This window comes from Myzus persicae, unplaced genomic scaffold (genome assembly GCF_001856785.1).
Source record: "Myzus persicae strain clone G006 unplaced genomic scaffold, MPER_G0061.0, whole genome shotgun sequence".
Taxonomy (NCBI): domain Eukaryota; kingdom Metazoa; phylum Arthropoda; class Insecta; order Hemiptera; family Aphididae; genus Myzus; species Myzus persicae.
Window position 1 is genome coordinate 1 of NW_019104391.1, and position 17,081 is coordinate 17,081.

At 28.5% G+C, this 17,081-nt stretch overlaps 1 protein-coding gene across 1 annotated transcript; it reads right to left on the reverse strand.

Annotated features, from left to right (window-relative positions):
• Window positions 1-6,264: 6,264 nt before the first annotated feature.
• LOC111041824 lies at window positions 6,265-8,243 on the reverse strand. The gene is made up of 4 exons (XM_022326260.1): window positions 8,211-8,243; window positions 6,596-8,111; window positions 6,431-6,499; window positions 6,265-6,332 (listed from the first exon to the last, which is right to left on the reverse strand). The coding sequence occupies exons 1-4, from the start codon at window positions 8,241-8,243 to the stop codon at window positions 6,265-6,267; spliced, it is 1,686 nt and encodes a 561-aa protein (XP_022181952.1).
• Window positions 8,244-17,081: the final 8,838 nt, after the last annotated feature.

Below are 17,081 nucleotides of genomic sequence, written 5' to 3' on the forward strand. Positions count from 1 at the left end.
GATACGTCTTTTTTCACCGGAAACGTTATCATGACGTGAGATTATAAATATATTTTAATATTATGAATTCTAACCTCTCTGGAATAGTAAAGTTACTGCCGTTTTCGTAGGAAATAGAGAAAAAAATCCGTTATCAGATTTCATCAAAAAGTGAAAAATGATAAAATTCGAGTTACTTCCCTTTTCGTTGGGGGAGTCGATATGAGTAGCTGTACGTATATGCTGAACAATTTGAAACTTCTTTGAACACGGCACTTTTTTCGCACATATCTGGCAGTACACGCCATTCCGTCCGTAGTAAACGTAACTGGATATTCATTTATTCAAACCTGAATACGTGTATTTTTAGTTTTGTGGGAGCACTTGAATGAGACTGAACAGTGAATATAAAAAAAAATACGATTTGATTTTGTTCGAGTACGGTGAGTGCAAACGATGAGACGATAATACCTTATCGAAAACTCGATAAGATATATGAATAACGACGGCTGTAGAAACTCATCTGTTCAATTAGTTCGGTCAGTATGTGTTTTAACACATTTAATCAGTGTGTTTACGTGTATAAAAATATGATTACATGTCGTTTACATCAAGAATCAATGAAATATGCATACCTGGTAGAGAAAGGCGATTATATGAATTTTCATATGCAAATATGCAAATGCATATAATCCGCAGTCTAGTTATAAATTTAGTTGGATCCTTCCAAACCATTAGTAAAATGGGAATATTTTTCTGAAGTGTACAGGCTTGATGAAAATAAACTAAGGAAAGTATGTCCAAAAATTACTAGGAATCACATATATTTAACTAATTTGTCAAAAATGACAGTTAAGTTTGCAACTCAGGTAAATCTGATATCTAAATTGGTAATATATATTAAATAATAATGCTATTAAAAATTATCAACTAATTTTAATAATTATATTAGCTTTTCAGTAACTCAATGGCTGTAGGTATACAATTTTATAGAAATAGAAATTAACAAAATCTTATACATTCCGAAGAAATAGAACAATTTACCTTGTTTATAAATAATTTATTTGATCCTACGTTAGATTGTAAATTTCCTGCTGAAAGAATCAGAAAAAAATCTTATGAATTTGAGGTTTTTCTTTATGTTTAACAAATATTTATGTTGCATGAAGCTTTTGTGGTTTATTGTTTAAAACTATAACAACATAAAAATAGAGTTATGTTTGTGTAACGTTTTCATATATTGTGTTCAATTAGAAAACTTCGTGGAAATATTTTTAGGTAAATGTAAAAAACACTATTTTATTAATTAATTCAAGTCCATTTTTAAAATAATGTACTTAGATTCTTGAAAATGCAATGAAATGGTTAGATTCTTGGGAGTCAAAAGTCATATCTTCAAATTAATTTTTAACTCAGCAAACAGCTGAAGGATTAAGAGTAATAATTAAATCTACCATCAAACTTTCAAAATATCTGTTGGACAAATGTAATTTTTCATTTTTATTAACTGCTAAAATGAATCAAGATATTCTGGAAGTATGTAATATTTAATTTTAAAGATTGACCATCTTACGCTTTCTAACATGTATTGTTTAAAGACATTTTTTGTTGTAATACATCAAGTTTCTGGTCTTAACGACCATCCGCCTACGCCAACATTTTTACTGTATAGAAAATTGACTGTATCTTCTCTAATAAAACCACCTAAATTTTGGTAACTGTACAATTAATGATGGTGAATAATTTAAATGGGTATACATGACCTATAATAAGTACTTTATATATTTACCTACATACTCTACAGTCTAAAAACCAGTACTTCAAATATGCGACTTTACAGATCTTATTTCAAATAAATTATTGCGTGAAGAAAAAATTAAAAACATGAAGAATAAATTAGACTTGATAAATGAAGATAACTGGGACTGTGAAGATATATTTTTAGAGCATGATTATACAAAGAGTTCAGTTTTTGAATGTGTGGTATACTATTTAACGTACATGAAGTTGGCCCCCCGACTTTGTGCAAAAGTTTTCAAAATTATTGCAAACAATTGTAAGTTAATTGTAAATAATTGTAAATCCAATCTCCGAATTTGTAAACACCCCCCTCGGCCGTTGAGTCAAAAATAAATTAACTAAAGATTATGTACTTATAGATCAAAGTACATTAAATGGAATTAATGCGCGTAAAGTTGCCCCCCTCCCCCATGGCCAATTTCTGTGAAAATTATGTAATCATTTTGCAAATGCATAATTTGCAAATATTTGCAAATTGGTTTCCAGAATTGCAAATAAATACCCCAACCAGAATAAAAAAAAAAAAGATTGGGGGGCCAACTTCACGCAGCCCTCCCCCTTTTAAGCAACGAAATTAAAAATGCTGCTAACATTTTGCCAACAGCCGCTAACTTATTTATAATTTCGAGTCTAAACTCATACCAAGCGTCGATGTTTATTCGTATGTATACTGTATAGTATAATATAAAATTATATTATGTAATACACAATTAAAATAATATACTAATAATAAAAGTATTTTACATAATTCTATTTAGGTTATTTTATTCAAATTTTTTTTCATTCTATTTAGATTTTTGTTTTTTAAGTTTTTTTTATTCTTTTTACCTTTTTTTTACAAGTATGATTTTTTATTCAATTTGTTTTCTATTTAATTTTTTATTCTATTTAGATTTTAAGAAATTATTTTTTTGTTTTTTATTCTATTTATTTTTTTATGATTTTTATTGTTTTTTCTATTCATTTTATTTTTTTATTTCTATTCTAATTGTTTTTTTCAAAATCATTTAGCTTTATTCTCTTTAAGTCTAAATAGGATAAAAAATAATTTTGAATAAAATAACCTAAATAGATTTATGTAAGAAGTAGTATATTATTTTAATTGTGTATTACGCATAATATAATTATATATTATACTATACACTATACACACGTATAAACACCAACGATTGGTATGAGTTTGGACTCGAAATTATAAATTAGTTAGCGGCTGTTTGCAAAATATTGGTAGCAATTTGAAGTTCATGGTTCTAAAGGAGGGCTACGTGGAGTTCCCCCCCCCCTATATTATTTTTTTTATTCTGAGTGGGGAATTTATCTGCAAATTCTGAAAACCAATTTGCTAATATTTAAAAATTATTACACAATTTTCACAGAAATTAGCCATGGGTGGTAACGTGTACCCCAGCACTTGGATCAGTGTTAATTTTCACGAATTTCAACTTTGAACAGTACAGTACCTATTATGTATCAGAAAAACAAATTGTATTTTCTAAAAATGGAAATAAATTTAACAACAGTAAAAATCACAATGAAAATGCCGATGCAGAGTACGAAAAAATTGATAAAATTCACATAGATACATTTAACATTATACAATTACTAACAATTTAGACATATGTGAAGTTAGCATTTCAATGTTAGCAGAACTTTTCAGAAACCTTCCAACAATGTTCAAGTGAACTTGTTGGACATTGTTGGAATTTGTTGGAGCCTACCCTCCTCCCACCATTTAGTTATGCAATGTCATAAAAAATATATAAAAAAGTGATATTTAAAAAATCAATTTTTAATAAATAATGCAAATTACAAAAAAATATGTTTATTAAAAATTTAAATATATTTTAAAAAATTGATTTTTTATACATTTTTTTAAATTCCTTATTTAGTTTTATGTTTTATGAAGAAATCAAAATTTTTGTAAAAAACACTTATGATAAAAAAAATGAAAGTAAATAAAGAATTTAAATAAAATTTTATAAAAAATATACACTTAAAAATTTTTTTTTAAATATGTATATTTAAATTTTTATTAAATATATTTTTTTGTAATTTGCATTATTTATTAAAAAATTGATTTTTATAAATATACTTTTTTTATATATTTTTTATGACATTGCATAACTAAATGGTGGGAGGAGGGTAGGCTCCAAAAAATTCCAACAAATGTACATAATTGTACAAAATAAAGTACATAATACTGCGTGATTAAAAATCATGATTTTGAAATTACGGGTGCTGGTGTAACACACCTTTAAAAATGTCATAATTTTCAGAAAACAATTTTTTCTTAAATAATTTTTAAATATTAAGAACTTTTCAGAATTTGTAACGCCTTAATTTTTGCGCTAAGCCTTTTTTATATAAAAAAAAAATTATGAACTGATTGTTATATTTTTTAATAACTTTTTAGTCATTTTAGATTTTAACGAGAGCGACGATTTTATTGGTTGTATACACATTTTAGGACAGTAAAAATGCTTAGATTTTCTTCAATAGTACCTTTTCTGATATGAAAGTGAATCTAGTTAGTACTTTGGGGGATAAAAGTAAAAATTTTCCTTTTGTAAATCAGTTGCTTGTGGAAATTCCCCAAAAACTATATGTAAAGAGCGAGTTAAATTAATACGGAAAATATTTAAAGAAAATGACGGAGTATCTGGTTTGAAAGTTATAAACTCTGAGTGCAACGTAACATTCATAATTTATAAATTATTACAAGAANATGACGGAGTATCTGGTTTGAAAGTTATAAACTCTGAGTGCAACGTAACATTCATAATTTATAAATTATTACAAGAATTTCCTTCAGCTAAAGAAGATATCAAATGTTCTAATATAAATTGTAAAAATGCCAATAACTTCAAAAATTGTAGTACAATTATTTTGGATACAGAAAAACTTCAGAAAATATCAAATTTGGAAGGGCTGCTAAAAATATACACAGAAGAGAGAAATTATAACTGTCATCAACCATCATGTAACGGAATAGTTTCGGCAAACAAAAAATTAAGCAACCATATATTTATTGAAATGGACCAAGTCGTGGGAACCAAACATTTTACTATGTCTCACTTCCCGATAGAATTGAGTGTCAATAACGAGAGTTACGTATAATTTATTAATTAATTGAATGAAAATGAAATTATACTACATTATACTGTTTATCTAGCTTTTTATTAAATGGATCCATCAACTATACTAATGGACATTATGTAAGCCGTGTACGCCGTTTGCAAATATGGGAAATTCATAACGATTTGGTGAAAAAAATCACGAGATTTAAGAAACCTGGACAAATGAAAGTGAATCCACATTTATTGGTTTATACCAAAAAGTAATATTTTTATCGAGGAATTTTAAAGTTGTATTCTTTTTTTTAAACTAAAGATACAAGTTAGTGTTTTTAATTAATCATAATTTTTTATTTTAAAATATGTCATACTGAAAGGAAATAAACTATGTTTTAAACAAGCATATAGAAGATTTTAACTGAAGATGATCTCGGTAGGTAATGTACCAACAAATATTACAATTATTCTTGATTTAAAATAAACGTTTGATAATACTCACGAATACTCCAATCGAAGTCTTAACAAACATCATATACTAATTTGTAGGGGAACGTGGGGGAATGGCGGCCACCTAAGCCTTTTTAATAAACAAATATAAGTTACCTAATATATAAAATATAGGCAGGTAAATATGTACTTTCATAATATAATAATCATTAAATAGAATAGATATATAAATTTCAGTCCACATACTTGGTAAAATAAAAAAAACAAATTATAGTATGTATTATAGTACTTAGGTAAACAGTCTTTCATCAAATTTAACAATTAATAATAAAATTATCACTTTCATATAATAAGTAAACTTCAAATAGGATATATAAATTGCAGTCCTCTCCTGCTTGGTAGAAAAAAAACAAATTATAATATATGTATAAAACTTCAAATAGAATATATAAATCGCAGTCCTCTCCTGCTTGGTAAACAAAAAAAAAACAAATCATAATATGTATAGCTCTTAGGTAGACAAGTCTTTTCATCAAATTTAACAATTAATAATAACATTATCACTTTCATATAATAAGTAAACTTTAAATAGAATATATAAATTGCAGTTCTCTCCTGCTTGGTAAAAAAAAAAAACAAATTATAATATGTATAGCTCTTATGTAGACAAGTCTTTTCATTTAATTTAACAATTAATAATAACAAATACTAGTTAACACTTAGGTATAATTTAGTATACAAATATCAGGAACTTAATTATTCATTTCAGTCTTTCTTAAATATCGATTACATATATCACAAATGTAGCCTTCTGGTGAATCTGCATCGCTGCAATCAGCGTGTACCCTAAACCCACAACTAGTGCACCGATACCAAACTTCATTTTTACCATACTCTTCACAAATTAAACATACTTCACTGCCATCATTGATGTTGTCATCACTATCATCATCACATATCTCCATTATATCAACACTTTCATCATCACTTGATTGATCAAAAAGTCTTTTTGCAGAGACTTTTTTTTTTCAGCTATAAAAACACAAACCAATTTGATTACATATTTTTTTGTAGTTAGTAAAATATACCTATCCATCTTAATAATTTAATTAAATACTGATTCTACTTACATTTGTGTTTTAAATCATTTTCAAAGTCATCAAAAAGGTTTCGTTTTGTGATTTTATCTTTTTTTGTGCCTAAAAAAATAAAAAAATAAAATGAAAATAATATATTATATTATAATATATTATATTTTTTTTAGCTTGGTAAGCTACCAAACTATATTTACTTACATTTAGGTTTAGAATTTCTTATTTTTTGAAGTTTTGCTTCTGTTTTTGTTGACTTTTCTTTTCTTTTTTTTTCTCTTTCTTGCAGTTTATCTTTCATGGGAGTACCTGTTATCAAAGTGGAGTGCTGTTTAGCAGCTACTCTTCTCACTATTTTTATCGGCATTTTTTTAGGAATTGGTGTTAATTCTTCAATACTAACCAGGCTTTGAGATATTTGAGGTGAAACAAGAGAATCATCAGCATTCTTAGAAGATTGAGGAGTTGAGTTTGAAGTATTAGGGGTTTCAATTACATTAATTGGATCATCACAATTTAATGTGGCAGCAGCAAAATAATCTTCATCGGTGAAAATATTCGGATTCAGTGGCACAATGCCCGTTGAGGCAAACCCTGAAATCCCTTTCTGTATTGTAGCTACACAAGAATAAGCTTTATTAAATAACTCTGCTAAATCATATGGTGTTATTTTTACTAGGCAATGTGATTTAATATATAAGTCACACTCTCTTTTAAATGCAGCTTTTAGTGGACCAAAAAAACTAACATCTAATGGCTGTAGTCTATGGGAAGTATGAGGTGGTAATGATAACATAACAATATGTTTTGATCTGCAAAACTCATAGGCTGCCATGGAAATATGACTGTTGTGGTTATCTAATATTAATAAGACAGGATATTCTTGTGATGGTTTTGCATAATGATTGAAATGTTTGAGCCATTCAAGAAAAACTTCTTCATTAGTCCAACCATTTTTTGTACATTGATATAATGCTACAGGAGGACCATTTTTAGTTAATTGATTGCTCATCCTTTTCCTAGGAATAATAAAAGTTGGTGGAATAAATGTTCCAGATGAACTCATTCCACAGATTACTGTTACATTCTTTCCTCTTTCCCAACTAGTAATAGAGCCCACTCTTTTCTGGCCTTTTGGAGCAATAATTTTGCCTGGATCCTGTACTGTACTAATCCCTGTCTCATCCATATTATAAATATTAGCTGGAGTAAAATTATATTTTTCCATTACTTTTTCAAGATTTTGAAAGAATAGTGAAACCTCTGTTTTGTTAAATGCAGTAATTCGACTCGTACTAGTGGCTTCAGGTTTTCTTACAGTTACAGAAGGATTCCGTCTAATAAAATTTCGAAACCAATCAACACCAGCAAGCTTATGATGATGATTAAATTTGTTTTTAATATTATTTTTAACAGCAAATGTATAGGCAGCTGCTCTTAGTTGTAAAGGGATCAAACCATAAAAAAGATTAGCTAGTTTAATTACATGATCAGCAATTTCTTGTTCGTTTGATGATGAAAACACTGACATACAACCTAATCTTGGAGGTTGATAATTACTGTGGTTTATTCTTTCTTGGAGAGTACTGTATGGTATATTGAATTTTTTAGCAGCCTTACGCATACTCATCTCTTTATTAGCAACAACATTTATGGCTTGTACTAAGTCTTCGGTATTCCAACTACCTTTAGTTGTTTTTCTAATGTATGTTCGTGGCATCTAAAATAAATTATTAACCTATTAAAATTATACCTAATATTTAATATAATTTATTTGAGGCGGGGTAATGACAGTCAGACAAAATTTGACCGCAATTACCTCATCACATTTGGCCGGTAATACCCCTTTCATAGTTATTTTTAAATAAATGCATTTACTTAAAAACCATACTATTTAGGTGAATCATGATCACATAATTGTAATCCTCATAATATTTAGAGGTAAATACAACCATTAATGTAGAAAAAAAAATTAAAACTCTTACCTTCAGATGATTTTCGGTTTTGAAAAATATTAGATCAAAAGTGATAATAAAATTGATAACCAACTTTTGGTGGGAAAAATTGTGTTTATCATTTTGAGACATCTGATATTAGGTTTTGATAACAACACTTATCAAATAACGTGAAAATCTAAATTTTAGCTATCATATTTCATGAGATATGTCACTGACCGGTATTACCCACTGGCCGCCATTCCCCCCACGTTCCCCTAACAGTAAAAACAATGCATAAAAACTAGTCAGGTGTTTTCACAAAATTTTGATTATTTTGATTAAATTATTTTTTCAATTTTATGCAATCATATAATTATAAAATGTTTATAATATTATAGATAACTTTTTGTTTTGCCATAAAAAGATCGGTTGACAAAAATTTAGATTAAACATAAAAAAAAGAAAATGTTTAACCTAACCTAACCTCCCAGAACCGTTTTACACTTCTACCGATTTTTTTATTGTATCCGGGAAGACCGATTCTATAGTTATATAGAACTATAAAAAATCAAGTGAGCTAAAATGGGTAAGGTCAAACCTTAACTTTGGCCTTAGCTTTTAAGCATGTAGTTAAACAATAAAATTCAGCCTGATGGAAAATATAATTTATTGTGATTTAAATAAGTAGATATCTACCTAGGTATTTTAAATCTTGAAGTGGTTAAATTACAATTTATTTAACAAATACTAGTAGAGTTATTGCAAATATTTTATGGATACTTAAAAATTTACTTTTATATGGCATCAGAACGCTGTGATTATCTTGGAAGCTGTGGTGTGCGACAATTAAATGCACAATAATATTTATATTTACTTAGTGGCTAGTACGATTAGTACCAATGAATTATTCATTAATTATAATCAGCATTGGCACCTAAGGTATATGTAAGTATGTAACAAAAACAACACTACATGTAATAATTATAGTTTAATTAAAAGTTTGTTTGTCCCCCTCCCCCTTTAATAGTAATATTTTAATAGTGTGATTTAATAAATTATATTGAATATAGGTAGTTAACTTTTATTTTTAGAATTTAGACGTTTTTATATAACTATACGTCTCAATTGATGTTTTTCAGCTATCATAAATTTACAGAGACTTAACATTTTAAAAATTGAATTTATTTTTCATTATTCTTGGTACATAAACGTATTGTATTATATTGGTCAGTAACATATTTGGTCTTATTTTACTAACAACAAAATTTAACAATGAACCAAATTACCTAATATCAACTTACTAAATAAGGTATTAATATTTTTGTTGTATAGATTACTTAGGTACAGTATTTTGTAACTAACAGGAAAATTTACTATTTTTTTCTTGGACCATAAACTGTGCAAAAAAACCGTAATCACGATTCCATGCGATAAAAATAAAAAAAAATGGAAAATATGCAAGTGCTTCACAACAAGTTTCAAAAGTATCATTAGAAATAAACAGTGAAAAACTAAAAACCAACAAGACAGTGTTTGATAGGTACGACGGTACCATATAATAATATACATAGCATTACATATAAATACTGATGAAAATATATAGTATGTATTTATACTTCTTTACTAGGCTTCTGATAGGTCCAAGGATAACAGTAATAGTAAATTAATAAATAGATACTAAATAACATATCATAGTTTCATTATCGAGTCAATAACAAATATTTGATATATTTTAATAATTTAATAATAGTTTAACATGAGTCTTTAAAGCTTTTGAGGCCTGAGGCCTGTGTGCGGAGCACACTCTGCACAGTCGATTTTTTTGAATTGAATTGAATTCAATTGAGTAGGTAACAACTAATATTATACGACAACAGTCAAATTAAGTAATAATAACATGTTTATAATATAATACATTTGTAATAAAGTTAATTTACACGCAAACAAGTTTTGAAAAGAGGTAGATGGTAGAAATTCTATAAAAATTATAAGAAATTACAGGATAAAATCAAATAAGAAATTAATGTAACTTCCACACTACCTTATAACTTAAAAAAATATTATTAACAATATTATTCTTAATCGTCTATTTATTAAATATCAGCCAACATATAGTTGGTCGGATTTCTGGGCTCTGGACCAAAGTCGGGGGCTACGTGAACTTGGCCTCCCGACTTCTGTTTTTTGATTTCTAAGTTTTCTGATAATTTACAAATTCGGGTAATTGCGTTCACAATTATTTACAATTAATTTAAAATCGTTTAAAAATTGTCCGAAGTCAATCGGTCAAAGTCGGGGGGCTGCGTGAACTTGGCCCCCCAAAATTTATTTTTGACTCAACGGCCGAGGGGGGTGTTTACAAATTCGGAGATTGGATTTACAATTATTTACAATTAATTTACAATTGTTTGCAATAATTTTGAAAACTTTTGCACCAAGTCGGGGGGCCAACTTTATGTATGTTACTATTTAGGAGGGTAAAGATGGTTTAATATTATTTATTATATAAATGTCTGATACATTTTTAATTAAATCTGCAGGTAGGTACTTAGCTTGATGACTATGCAAAAAATCTAAGGTATCTAAGTATGTTATACAAAATGTAAAGAGTGAAAGTAATTTACTTATGGATCAGTTAGTAAATTTAAAAAGTAAAGGTTTTTAACTCGTTCTAGTGGTAACTTATACAAAATATTTAAAGTATTAGAAACTTGTTTTTGTAAACATGCAAGTGCTGGTGATGTATTTGAAAATACTTACAATGAATTTTTTCTAAATGTAACAATCCTGACATTTTCATGTTCTATTCATAAATATGAAATTATTATAGATATGTTTACCATGTATATAGTAATGCGTATGAGACAATTTACATACATTGAAAATAAAAAAATCAAATAAAAATAATAGGACCAAAAATAAACTTTCAAAACTTGTATCCAGTTGGATATTATGTTAGTACATTTTTTATAATATCCGTGTTATCATCATGTATTATAATTGTTTATTTAAGTAAAAAAATCTCATAAAAATCTTAAAATAATATGTAGATTACCTTGTATGTTAGGACTAAAATACATGGCGAAATTCAAAAAGTATCATAGAAAAAATAAATAATTAAATTAAATAAAGCTTAATATTACCGCATGGGGCGCTAGAAATCATTTTCGCTGGTATCCGCGGATTGACACACTAAAGCCTCAATAATCACAGCAGCGTTTCTTAACCTGTTTATCTTGAGCTATTTTTTGTGCTTTCAAAATATTTTATTTAAAAACAATTCTTAAATATACACAATCAAGGGGAGTTAAGCTGATGGGCGGCGGTAACAAGTCTTTCTGATGTATCAGCAGAATTGGCAGAGGCGGCGTACATAGCGTTAGCGGTGTTGGTAATAGCGATTTGGATGCTACTGTGGATGGTGTCATGTGTGAGCTTTCCAGTCAGCATCTCGCGTACAGGGTTATTGGTTACGGAATGCCGTGTCAAACTGTCAAAGATGGTTTGAAAATCAGGGAAATCCTGTAGGAATTCGGTACAAAATATCTCAGATTGGAGGATCTATGTGGGTACGGTGAATCTCCGTAGAGTTTATGTACTAGATGCTTATTTCCTATTACACAATCAAGACTGTTATATTCTATTCATTTTTATTTTCTCTACTTTCCATCATTTTATATTGCATTTCCTTCTTCCCACCTTCACGGTTCTTGGCACCTGAAAACCATCGGCTAACTTGTCTTGAAATATCCTTCAGTTTTAGACTCGGACCTTTGATAGTACTGACTTCTGGCGTAACCGCAGTTAAATTTTCTGTTACTTTCATACCACTTTTAATATTTATCATCATAAAACATTTCTAAAATAATAAGATAACAGATTTATCAATAAAATAAAACTGTACAGTTCGAGAAGTAATTTTACCAGTTTCTTTATTAGCTCAAGGTCAGTTTTTTTTTTTATAGAGAATCGAAATTCTGAAAATCTTGCAAGTTCAATTTGGTCATGTTTTTATTTGTTCTTCTTGCATTATTCTGTCAATATCTCCAACATTATTATAGGCTGCAAATAAGTGTCTTGTTGTTTTGGCCTCTTGTGTTATCCTATATTCTATGCTTCTTCAGGCCGATTCCAAATTAGCTTTTGTAATAATTTCTGAAGCTGACGTAGGAACCTAATAAAAATAAATAATTTAAGTATGTGAAGTTGGTAATTAACATAATCAAATCATTTTTTTGTTGATAATTATTAAGAATTATAATAATAATGTAGGTAACTATTACATTATGATTCTAACATCTATTTAACTATTTTATAGTCAAACATTAATAATGGTAATCAGTTAATTGTATATAGTATTTTAAGGAAAGTTTTAGAATATCCTTTTAGTTAAAATTAACTGTTAACTGTTTCAATTTAGAATACTCAATGTTTTTTTTATATAAGATGTATAATGCCTTATGAATTTAACTGAAAATATACCTGAAGAGCATGTACAACCACATGTTCTGCATGGTTTCATCTTTTTAATGTTTGAAGAAGTTTGAGCTAAAGACAAAAAATATTTAAATATTGTAAATATTTTAATAACACTGTAAGTTAAAAAAAATCTAATTATTGGTAGATTAATTTGAATATGTGCCAAGTTAATAAAACTCACTAAATCTATGTAAATACACAAGATATATTCCTTTTTTATTATTGATTCCTTGAAGTGCATTATTCTTTAGATTTGTGGGAGACTTTATCTTTTTATTTTGCAATTTCATTATTTTAGTTGTTGCTGATGGCAAACCCTTTAAATGTTGGTGTAGGTGATGACGTGGTTGATGAACTAGAACTTGTAGTTTGGTCTGAAATCATAATTTATCATTATATAGATATTCATCATGTAATCATATAAAATATGTTATTTTCTTAATTAAATTAATGTAACCTCATGAAAAAAGAAGGTAGGCTAGTACCAAATTTAAATAATATACATACTATAAAAGCTAAGTCTATTGAGAATTTAAAAGAAGTTTATTCAAAGAATGCAGATGTTCTAAAACAAACTTTTTTCTGTTGTTTACTTTTTGATCGTGCATCTGGGGGAAAAGTATTTGTGCAAAACATACTGTGAACACTATGAGCTGTCACTGTTAGGTGCCATATTAATACAGTTTGCGGCATAATGGACTCCCACATTTCCGAGGAGAATTTAAAAAAACGATACAAGATCAAGAAAAAAAATTTTATTTCTAAAAACGTTATTATAAAAGGTTTTTTTAAAAATTATATCGTCTAAATGATGCCTTCACGAGCGACGCACATATGGAGCCGTTCTCGAAAGTTTTCCATCACTCTCGCCAGCATATCGAATAGAATAGCGGAGGTTTCTTGACGGATGGCCTCTTTTAGTTCTTCAATGGTTCTAGGTCGGTGTATGAAAACTTCAGTTTTAAGGTATCTCCATAAGAAATAGTCACACGGGCTCAAATCAGAGGAGCGAGCAGGTCATGTAATGTTTTCCCGTAAGGAGATCAGGCGACTAAAAAACATTTTTTGCAATAAAGCACGAGAACAGCGGGCCGTATGAGCTGTGGCCCCATCCTGTTGAAACCAGAAGAATTAGTTCGAAAGGTAGGTTCTTCTATAATTTTACTTCGTAACTTAAGTCCACTAAAATTATGCGATGGTATACAAGATTACAAATATAATCTTTAAAAAACTGTCTTCTTGAATGTATAATCCTCACTGGATGTGGAGCTGGGGAAATGGTCTTGGTTCCTAGAATACCAATGATACCAACCAATTTGTCATTCCAGTTCAAACGGCTCCAATTTCCTGTGAATTAAAGCTTAGCAATGACTATTAATAAGGCACAAGGTCAAACATTAAGCGTTGCAGGTTTAGACTTAACCGTCCAGTGTTTTTCCCATGGTCAATTGTACATAGCTCTGTCACGTATCACGTGCTACAAAATCTATTTGTGCTGGCCTCAGAAGCGAGACACTTGAAGTGGTGTATCCAGAAATATTTAATGCTTAAGACAAATTGATATGATTGACAAAAGAATAAAAATCACACATCATAACGTAAAAAATATATTCCACACTTAAATATAAAATTATACTAAATAAATTAATCAAATTAAATATCTGATATAATTCATATTAAACTTTTCACATATTCCTAAACATATATAAATGTACTGAAATCTAGCAATAGCAAAGCATTGCCGGGTCACCTAGTATAATAATAATTAAGAAAATAGAAAATTAATGTTTACTGCAAAAGAAAATTTGGACACACTTCATACATTTAAAAATTGGATGGCAGATGGAACATTTCAAGCAGTTCCGAAATTATTTTGTCAATTATATACAATAAATGGTTATAAAAATAGAACAACTATTCCGCTTATCTATATTCTCATGACCAACCGAACGACCAATTCATACAACGAAATGTTACAAATGCTATAGCATAATAATCCGGATTTAAACCCTTATTCTATCTTAATAGATTTTGAAAAAACATTTGAAACAGCGTTTAATGATAAATTTCCGCAAATCAAAGATAAAAGGAAGTTATTTTCACTTTCAACCTGCCTATGGCAGAAAGTCCAAGAAAATGGTTTACAGGAGCTATACTCTGGAAATGTTGAATTCTCATTACAAGTACGACATTTGGCAGCTTTGGCATTTGTACGAACAATTAAAGTTAAAAACTATTTTGAAAAATTAGTTGACTCGACTTATTTTGTTAACTATGAAAACAATTTATCGACGTTAGTAAGCTACTTCGAGGATACCTTCCTGGATCGGCCGCGCAGATTCAGATTAAGATTTAAAATCACCATAACTCCCATGTCCTATAAAACCCCATTATCGTGGACCTATTATCTTAAGTAGGTACATAAAGTTAATTAACTCAAAACTACTCATTTCAATTTTGATACCAATACAATAAAGTTTTCAAAAAAATTAACAAAAAAATAACTAATAGAAGAAAATGTTCTCATTTGAAAATCAGAAATTTATATCTCCTCAAGATACTTCTTCAGCAGATGCCGCATCCACATGTGTTGTCTCCGTTTTAGTACATACGACATGGCAAATTTTCGTTCTCTAGTTTCAATATTGTATTGTTAACTTTGATTTAAGAATGAATTGACCTATTATCAAACTTTAAGGTAAAACCATAATCTGTGTTCTCTCGAGGTTATTTTTACGATATTTTAATTTCTAAGTGAATTATGGACATTTTCAAGTATCAATACTTTAAGTACTCAAAACTTACTTTAAAACAAGGGTGCCCCAGGGGTGGAGGGGCCATGGCGCCACCCCCCTCCCACTGTTATTTTTTGACAATGATTGTACTTTATAGTATATTTTTATGAATATTTTAAAAGCTATATGTTTTTCATTTAAAAAACTAATTGTGTATTACATTTCTTGTTTGTACTGTTTTTTAGTATTAATGAATACTATAATAATACGGACCAATTTATAGTCCATTGATAAGTGATACGTATCGTGCTATCGCGATCGTGGTCTAGCATCTGACTTGTCTGTTGTAAATGCATTCAATAATATCTTCTATTATTTTCCTTGGTGTACGCGGAATACCACTTGGAGGAAAAACTGATGACACGGCTAATTTACTAGTTTTTCAACATTTTAGAGTTGAAAGTATACTTATAAGTATCGTAGATTCTATTATGTAATTTGTAATATGATTTTAAAACGTGTCAAGGAAGCTGAATGTTATTCAATGGATATAGCGGGAATAGAACAATTATCAATATATTTAGAATATGTGACTTATGAAATTAACTAAACCGCTATAAAAGAAGACTTTGTTGGGTTTATTCCATTGGAAAAATTGGACTCAGAAAGTATATCAAATAAAATTATTTTTAGTTTACAAGAATAGGGTTTGAACCCAAATTAATTGATGAGACAAGGATATGATGGCTTGGCATGTCTATTTACATACCTTATTTAGATTCACTGATAACATCGTTAAATGAAAGGTTTTCAAAAGACAATTCAAAGAATGAGATTATTTCAGTTCATCCCAAGTATTTAAAACAAACTAAAAAAGAAGAATTTATTATAGAACTTTAAAATCTAAAATCATTTTATGGAGAATTTGTAGAGAATATTGAAGAAGGCCAAGTATGGTATAATATGTGGATAGAAAAAATGATAACAATATGGACTCTCAAAAGGTATTAGATGAAGCCACATTTCTACCTTCAATAAAAAAAATTAATTTTAATAGCACCTACACTTCCATCTGCTACATGTAGCTTTGAAATGTCTTTTAAGCTTGTATTACAATTTATAGTATATTGTTTTGTTTGGACTATTTCAATTATTAACTATGTTTCATATTTGTTTTAAATTAGCTAGCTCAAAAGACTTAAAACATGGCATCGTAGTACTGTGACCGAGAACAGCTTGAATGGCTTGTCAATAATGAATATTAATAAAACTTATGTGCTAAGTCAAAAATCAAACATAACAAATGAAACGATAAAAATATTTGGTAGGAGCCTAGGCGCATGCAATTTTTATTCAATTGCTTATAATATTAATATTTTATAAAATTACTTATTTAATATAATATAAATAATGAGTTAAAAGTTTTTTTCAGAGCTCTTGATGTATCATAAAATATTTTGATGAAAATATACAATCCATCATATTATATCATCAGTTTTTTTACAAATTTTGTAATAAGTTATACACTAAATAAAGACA

Excerpts from the sequence above, each read along its gene's own strand:
- LOC111041824 (XM_022326260.1), bottom strand. The coding sequence starts at position 8,243 with ATGAAAGGGGTATTACCGGCCAAATGTGATGAG. Across the intron at positions 8,112-8,210 it reads TACCGGCCAAATGTGATGAG|ATGCCACGAACATACATTAG; the intron begins GTAATTGCGGTC and ends AATTTATTTTAG. Across the intron at positions 6,333-6,430 it reads AAATGATTTAAAACACAAAT|CTGAAAAAAAAAAGTCTCTG; the intron begins GTAAGTAGAATC and ends GTGTTTTTATAG.